The following is an 8,208-nucleotide window of genomic DNA, read 5'->3' on the forward strand; positions in this document are numbered from 1 at the left end:
CGAATCCCAGGGGTGGATTCCTTCAATCGCAAAATTTCTGCGATATGCAACCTTTCTCCAGGAGAATGAATCGCCATTAAAATCGTGTACATTCTCGTTTCTTTCATGAGATCCATTTAATAACATTAACAATGTTCCCTGAATGACCTTTATCCAAAGGAAGTATTAGACAATAATCTCACCACAGACGGAGAGCCATACTGATATCGACTTTGAGACTGCTGCTATGAAACAATAAGGGCCTTACGCTGCATGAAATATAGTTTACGTTCAGGACTTCAGAGGGCGCTTTGTGAGTCAACCTCTACCAAATGAAGGGCCAATTGGGCCAATTGCTCTTTCTTGAGTTATAATGTGTTTGTGTTGTTTTTGGCTAATTCTATCAAAGTCTTGTGTATAATTAGTGATCCGGAAAAGACATCGCTTTCATGGCATATTACGAGTACGAGTTGCAAATAAGGGCCCTTATTAGACAATGTGATGGCCGACTTCACTGGCCCAGGGCGAGGTTCATCCCCTCCAACTTTAGCACTCATCAATGAAAATGATATAGCCTGTTTACAAAACTAAAATACTGATAGAAATAAATCTCAAAAGTGCGTAAGCCATGACCACTTTATAGTGCTTGATCCCTATGCCATGGAATTCCATACGTCATCAAATGCAAAAGGAGATTACAAATATGCTAATCATGCAAGTGCAAAACATCGCCAAATTCATAATTCCTTTCAACCTGCCTACTTACATACAAGCAAAAGTTCAGCAAATTTGTAAGGGGAATATTGCCTACTTCCTTAACCTTACACAATAATATTTGTCTGTGGATGATTGCGTTGAAATGATACCCTCGTAAGTATTAATTGATGTAAGTTACTTACCTTCCAAGTTTAGCGTGTTGTGAACTTGCTCAAACCAGTGGTCGAACCAACCGGGCCAAAACTCTGTGACAAACACAGGTCGATTAGGTTGAAACGATAGTAGGTTGTCCAAATTTTCGAGCGAATCAAACTTGAAATTGGCAGTCATGAGCACTTAAACAAGAGAGAGCATCATTAGTGGGGATGGCAAAAATGGGCTTATTAAGGTAAAAGCAAGTTTCAACCTATTTCCAATATTTTGGGATAAAAATGACATATTTCGCAATCGGAAACATTGAAATAGCCTAAAACCGATGATCATCGCTATTTTAGTGAAAAGTTAACCCAAAGTCGTTTCTAAGTAACATTTTGACATATTTCTAAGCAATATAAAGCGAGGAATAAAAAAAGTTCAACGGTACACTCATTTCGATTTCATCAAAATGCTTTACTTTGACCATGTGTTAATGTTTTGGCTAGTTGTAATGTGCATATTTTGGCTTTGTATGTTTTTTCCAGGGACTTTTCTGATCGCCACAGAATGTTATCCCCAAAACTAATGACACTCATGTTCAGAATCTTTACCCAGACCTATCAAAATGAATGGTTGTATTTCGTTTGTATCTTTGCCTGTTCATCGTTATATCATATTTGATCTACCAATGAATTAGAGTTGGCAGACCGAGCTGGACCTTGAATGTAGAGTTGATCTGGAATGCTATCTAAAAATTTGTCCAAGTCTGACTTGAAAGATGCAACCGGATCATCAAGGCCTACGTATTCCCTGCGAATATTAGAGGGAAGCAAATTAAACAATGAAGGAGACCGAGAAAGAAAAGAGGTGGGATTCATTGTTCGAACTAGCCTGAATTCTCGAGGACTTGAAGGTGCTCTCAATACGCACATTAAGCCTCTAAGGTCACAACGGTGTTGTGTGCTGGGCGTTGTGATTTCAACACCTACGTCTATTTTATTCCTGTCACAACAGCCCGAAATACATACATATTACACATACAATTGATCTTAAATCCTGGATTGGGACAAAGCTCCTGAATGCTTTTGAAAGCGTACAGCTTCAGATACCTTTCCTACCCTCACTAGACAGTGTACAGTCCCAAACTTTTTAGCCCTCTCATACCTTCGATGTTCCTAAGAAAACACCTTTGGACTTGCTCGACTTTTGTACTTCTGCTGAAGTAATTGGTGCCCAAATGGGCGAGACGTTTTCTAGATGTGTCTAAACATACGATGGGTCTTGAAGACGGAATGTGGTTTTCATTTTCTCCCCCTCTATGAATACTCCCTGAGCCAATTTTTGTTTCCTCACGCTCCGCTGTGTGTACTGCTTGTCATTGCGTACTGTCATTTTTCTTATTTTCAAAACAAAATGGAGAAATCTTCTTCCTGGTCTCTGCTCTTTTCCCAGTATTTCATCGCATGAGTTAATTCATTTTCAATCCCAAAGGGGACAGCATTCACACACACCTCGGTGTCTTGCTGATCCCTGGATGCCGGATCTATAGATCTCTGATGAAACCATCACATCGGACCTTTTCTCTTTTCCATACTAGTTTGATTTTCCCCCTTTAATACCTGAAATAACCGGCAATCCAACAAAAAAAAATCAACTCGTACGTACAGAGGTATCATCGTCATTCTATATCTAATGACTGAAACTGCCAATACATCCAACCACACATTTCGAAAGCTTTACCCACCTTCAATGCTCGTCGCACTTCTCATTATACACGTGAAGGCGAATATTACCCTGTTTTATGATTTTTGCCATGACCATCTCCACACTTATTTCTTACATACACTAATCCTCTCACAAAGACAACACTGACACTTCTCCAACCGTTGATCTTATTTGTCCTAAACCATGATTTCAGGACGGGTCAAAATACGAACCTAAAGTCAGGAGCTTTAGGTATGATTCTACAATTGATTTTTTTCTTCTTTTTTTCATTTTTTGTCACTCAAGTGCAAAATATAAATCTATTTTTCTCTGCCCAATGAGCAATAAGTCCGTGAAAAAAGAACAAGTAGCATATGTTTGAAACTTATTTAAAGAAATTCGTAATTAATTTTGGTTAGAACTCACAATCTAAAAACGAAAAATTTTACAAGCAGTTATTAACTGTTTGTCTGACCCTTTATCATAATATAAGTGCCATTTTATGAGGTTTTTGATAAGTCAATATTTGAACATGGTAAATTATGTAATTGAATTGCAATAATGATATTTGCAACTATCCTTTGGAAAATAAAAAGGGGCAAAGAGCCTTCTTACCATTATCCACATTTCCGTAATCTTTGGTAAGGTTTGGAGAGTCTGAGGTGAACAAAAGGGATTCCACTCCTTCGGTCTCAAGGGTCTTCTTGAGAAATCGCAAATGCTCAATGTCTCGAGGAAAGTCTCCATAACCAAAGTTTCCATATTCATTTTCAATCTGCAAGTGCATGAGCAAAATGATCAAGCAATATGTCGGCTGGAACAACGGATAATGTGCTATATACTTGAACAGCGATGATTGGACCCCCTGTTTTTCCAGATGCAGAATAGAATTGCATGTCCTTGACTCTTGAAATAATTTCGTGCAAGTAAATAGCTGCTCGATCTTGATAAGGTTTATGAGATGTTCGAATGAACATTGGTGTCTCAGAAAGTAACCAACTGAAAGAAAAAACAATTCACCGACATCATTACAAATGACGAAGCTGCAACACCTACATGTCTTGATATGTACATGAACCACTGGAATATGGACGTGGATACAAGCTAGGGCCTTGAATTAATATGTTGGGGAAGCACTGCCTTTCCCTCCTTTACTCTTTCTTTCTTCTCTTTTTCAAATAGGGCAGACAGCAGGTTGCAGCAATCAAGTATTTTTGTTTGGAGCTTGATGAAGCCACTGGATCAAAAGTCATGAACTCATAAAGCACAGAATGTAGATAAGAAGGCAAAAAAATAAATAAACTACCCTTCTTCTTGGAATCAATAACCAGAAGATGGTTCGCTCATTCATTTTGTGTATAGTAATGTAGCGAGCTTTACGGGTGCTATGATTTTTGGCTTCGTCTTTCGGTTGCGATGAAAATTGAAATAGATAGTCGCAGCAAGCTTGATTCCAAAAAGTCAATCCTCGACTCCAAACATTCCCGTCCATATGATGATGGATCATGATATCTATCAATAAGAACCAAAAGAAGTGTTACCTTGGAAGACCTCCGAACTCCCATTCGCCACAAATGTAAGGCCCAGGTCTGAATACCACAAGTAGATCCTCTTCCTGGACTATTTCCAGCACTCGAGGTAGGTCCAAAAACATGGAAAAGTCATTGTTCCCTTGGCCAAAATCAAACTCACCTCGTTTGGGCTCGTGTAAGTTCCATGGAACATAGCTATTGAATGATATCGTGCAAGAAATAATGAACGATTTGCTTTCAAAGGCCAAGGTCAATCATATACTAACATGTCCACGGCATTCAATCCGGCAGCTCTGTATTTACGAAGTCGATCTCGCCATTGGTCTGGATGAATTCGGAAGTAATGAAACGACCCGCTGTAGATGGTGAGAGGCTTTCCATTGAGAGTGAAATGATCACGCTGATCCGCCTTCAGACCTTCAGTGATCCCTCCACTCGAGAAATACTCGTAGACAGTGGGTTGTTGAGCCATACCTTCCCACGCCAAATGGCTCAAGGTCTAATTAAAAGAAGAAAAGTCGAAAATCCTCGTTTCTTGTACGTTTTTGACATTGAACCAAGTCTCTTATATACCAAGCACAGAAGAAGCAGCAATAGCTTGAATTTTCTCCTACGCAAATATGTCATGAATCCTCTCACTTTGCTTCGTCTACTGTAAAATGCGTGCGATTTCATGGATGCCACAAACAAGTTTTGACGTCAATAAACCAAGGGAGTTTTATATTTGAAATTACATGGCTCTGAAACATTCCCTCACAAACGAGGATTCAAAAGCAGCTCATTAAAATGATTTAGCTTACCATCAAGAGAAAGCACAATTTAAACCGACACATGATGCGTGGGAATCGAAGCCACGACTGAGCCAGATTGCATGCATTAGAGAACCCCGCTCCTGGAAACACTCTCTAATTTAATAAAGCAAACTTTAACTTTCTTATCTGCTCGGCTGTGAAATATAATTGATTAAACAAATGATACGTATGATCACACGAAGAGGAGCCTTTTACGCGAAGTTTTGGAACAGATAAACTGAGATTCCACTGATATTGATCAATACAAGCAAAATATATTACACGGTTTGAAGGCCTCTTTCTCTTTTTGATCAAGCTCTTGACACAGTGTTTATTAAGAAACAGAACGATTTTGATTCTCACATTTAAGTGACACGTTTCTTCATCTTATGCAATATCAGTTCTAAGCACCCGTGTGTGGTCTTGGAGACAGGATTGATAACAGGATGTTCAACAAGGGTCGAACAATCTCAATGCCTGGCTCATTGAGAGGCAATTACAAGGTTCTCAATTCCTCAATCTAGTGATTTTACTTGTATAAAGAGTATGGTTGAATAAATTCAGAAAAGCAGCACCCTGCCAAAATAGTGAGAGAGTAATCAGTACAATCTTTTCTCTTGCAGTTGCAACGTGGTAAGTTGGCTAGGGCTTTATGAAAGCGTGTTAAACAACCGGAAACCAATCCTGTATGAATGTTGCAAGGGGAGTGGCAAGGGGGGTCGCCAATTTCTATACACCAAATGTGTATTTGTTTAAATGTTCAAATCAATTTGAAATCCGTGGAAGAGATCGGAAATAGAAATATTGTTTGGCATCTTCGTCCAGCGTATGCCGATCATAACGACCCACCAGACAGCGACTATTGAACGACTTGAATGAGGGCCCCCCAAACCAAATATTCTCCGGAGTTTTCGCATGATTGCACCTCCTTCGTCGTATCATATTGTGCATTTCAGGAACTTTGTTCTTTCTGGCCAGGGACTCTAAGTCACACACTCGAGAAGTGAGAACCCCAACCGGATCTTCAACTTCCACCGACCGACTTCTTGGTGTGGTATCGTCAAGTTTGTGCAAAACCTCGTGCCTTCTCTTCCTAGGCTTGGGAAACTCTAAGCTACCGTTCCTCCTTTGTGAGGCTTGATTCCCTTGTTTCCCAGGATCCAAAATTTTTGACCCACTTGGCCGGGCAGACGAACTTTCAAACTTGTCACGTCGGGATTGCCTGAGTGAATCTGGCCGATTTTGAGCGTTTCCGGGTTGGCAAGACTTGGATTGGGATTGGGATCGGGGTCGGGGAGTGAGGGTCTCCTCGAGCTGTTCTTTCCATCGCACAGACTTCTTGTTCTTCCGCGTTCCAGCAATCACCGATGAAGCTGAAAGATCTTCTATCACCGTCTGACTAGATTGGCACGATTCCCTCTCCCAATCTTGAGCTATCTCGTCAAAAACTGAGGGTTCATTTTTGGATCGGTGCCTGAACCGATCTTCTTTGAAAAGCCCGCTCAATTCACTCGAGCTCACTCCCCTTTGACGCGTGACTAAAGACTTCCAATCCGAAACGATGGTTTGCGGATCGATTGGCTTGACCCCGATTGAACTCTCGTGCTTGAACTTTGAGGACACTTTGGGAGGGAAAGTTTTCTTGATGGCGTTCCGGAATCGCCCGTTTTTGGGTTGCCTTGGTGGGCTGGCATTATTGCTCTTTTTCGTCGGCTCACTATGACACGTGTTGGAAGCCGGTTCATTGTTGTTCTCATCGTTACTTCCGGCATGTTTCTTGATTTTAATGGCTAAGTACAGTAACGTCCCATCACCTTGGCTGTTTGGTTCAAACGACTGGTTCCAATCGGGATGCAGAGTTTGAATCTGGTTCCAGGCCAAGACCACGGCCTGATCCTGTTGGAGTAACGTTTTCCCCACCTTTAGTTCCACCTCCTCGAGACTTAGATCGCTCAGAATCTTCCATATTTCTCCTTGCAGGATGCCAAGACAGTCGTCCAATGATTTATCATTGCTTCTTTTGGAACGTGGTGGAGAACCTCCCCAATCGGTTTGGGTTCCCGTGTCTACATCACTTGAACAATCAGGGGTTGATGGAGGGCGGAAACTGGGAACAGGTGAGGTGAGAACTTCGTTCATTGCTTATTTCTTTACGTTGCTCTACATTTCAATGTTCAATAATGCACCAACTCTTCGTGAAATCCCTGGAGCTCATTCCAATGAGATCCTCGTGGCAGAAAAGAGCGAGGGAATGAGAGAGAGGCAAGGTCCTCTGTGCCGCATGCAATCTTAACCGATCTAGCCTTTGGGACGAAGGATCCAATTCATTTGAGAAAGAAAGAGACGGACCGGAGGCCCCGAAAGCACAAATCCAGGTATACATTTTTTCTCAGGCCCAGGTTTTCGACGACGACAACGACGACGAATTCAAGGTGTACGCGCCTTCGGTAGGTCAATCAGAACGGTGGTTCCAGCTTTCCACCCCTTCGAGCAACGCATGTCTCAAGGTCGTTCATAAAATTGTAAGCAGAGTCATATGTCTGGCAATCGAAATTTATTGGTCGAATTTTCAAACGCCATAATGCCGTTATGGCACCTCATCCTTTAACATGAGCCTATACAAATGAGGAGCTCGGAAGAGCTCTCTGTTAAGCGTAATCTTTCCTTCATTGGGTAGTATTTGATGGCTTCCGCTCAGCCAATGCAAATTTGAGTCGTTTGCTAGTACTTTCAGACACCCCGGTCCAAGCAGTTGACGTCGGGTTTTAAAGGGAATGAACGGATGGTAGTGTATCATGTAAAATAAGTCCTCGTCTTCGTTGTAATAGATTCTCAGGACAAGTCTATTCAAACTTATTTGAAGGAACCCGGCAATGGTCAACACATAGGCACCGACGAAGAATAACTGGGTTTGTGACACGTTTATGGCCAGAAAAGATATATCATCACATTCCTTGGGAGCTGAGAAGAACGTGTAAAAACCAGCCACCAGGAGCATGGGTTGAATAGCCTGCATTGTTCCCACCATGCTGATTTTGTCTATTCGGTAAATTAGATCAAAATCTCTAGGCACTTTGTCTATACGTCGCTCGAAGGATCGGAACCAGGTTTGAGGCATCAATCCCAATCGGAGATTGGAAGTTGGTGTCCTTTTCATAGATTGGGCCACTCGACATGTGGACACTTGCCGCCTGCACCCTAAGTGGGACCAAGGGGTCGGGCCCAAACGCTTGAAGACGGATTTTGAAGCTACTATTAATGTGGAACTCAACATCTGGAAATAAGAGACTTTGACTAGTTAGGCATCCATAATATATTCTTAGCCCGAAAGGACAACTGATATGATCACG

The 8,208-nt window shown here is 41.6% G+C and overlaps 2 protein-coding genes across 3 annotated transcripts in view; both read right to left on the reverse strand.

Moving 5' to 3' along the window:
* The window catches only part of LOC131883020 (beta-galactosidase-1-like protein 2), a 13,356-nt gene extending 8,295 nt beyond the window's left edge, over positions 1–5,061 (reverse strand). Inside the window, exons 1-6 of one of the 2 annotated variants that reach the window (XM_059230349.1) lie at positions 4,868–5,061; positions 4,334–4,566; positions 4,077–4,262; positions 3,378–3,534; positions 3,151–3,310; positions 879–1,031 (exon numbers count right to left, since the gene is read on the reverse strand). In XM_059230349.1, the coding sequence (XP_059086332.1) occupies positions 879–1,031; positions 3,151–3,310; positions 3,378–3,534; positions 4,077–4,262; positions 4,334–4,566; positions 4,868–4,900 (922 nt within the window). In that variant the 5' untranslated portion in view covers positions 4,901–5,061. Of the gene's footprint in view, positions 1–878; positions 1,032–3,150; positions 3,311–3,377; positions 3,535–4,076; positions 4,263–4,333; positions 4,567–4,640; positions 4,779–4,867 lie in introns of those variants that run through there. The other variant, XM_059230348.1, reaches the window with a different exon arrangement.
* An 88-nt stretch (positions 5,062–5,149) lies between these two features.
* Positions 5,150–8,197, reverse strand: LOC131883023 (uncharacterized). Its single transcript, XM_059230352.1, has one exon. The coding sequence runs from the start codon at positions 6,995–6,997 to the stop codon at positions 5,624–5,626; it is 1,374 nt and encodes a 457-aa protein (XP_059086335.1). The 5' UTR covers positions 6,998–8,197; the 3' UTR covers positions 5,150–5,623.
* Between the last annotated feature and the right edge of the window lie 11 nt (positions 8,198–8,208).

This window comes from Tigriopus californicus, chromosome 7 (assembly GCF_007210705.1).
Source record: "Tigriopus californicus strain San Diego chromosome 7, Tcal_SD_v2.1, whole genome shotgun sequence".
Lineage (NCBI taxonomy): Eukaryota > Metazoa > Arthropoda > Copepoda > Harpacticoida > Harpacticidae > Tigriopus > Tigriopus californicus.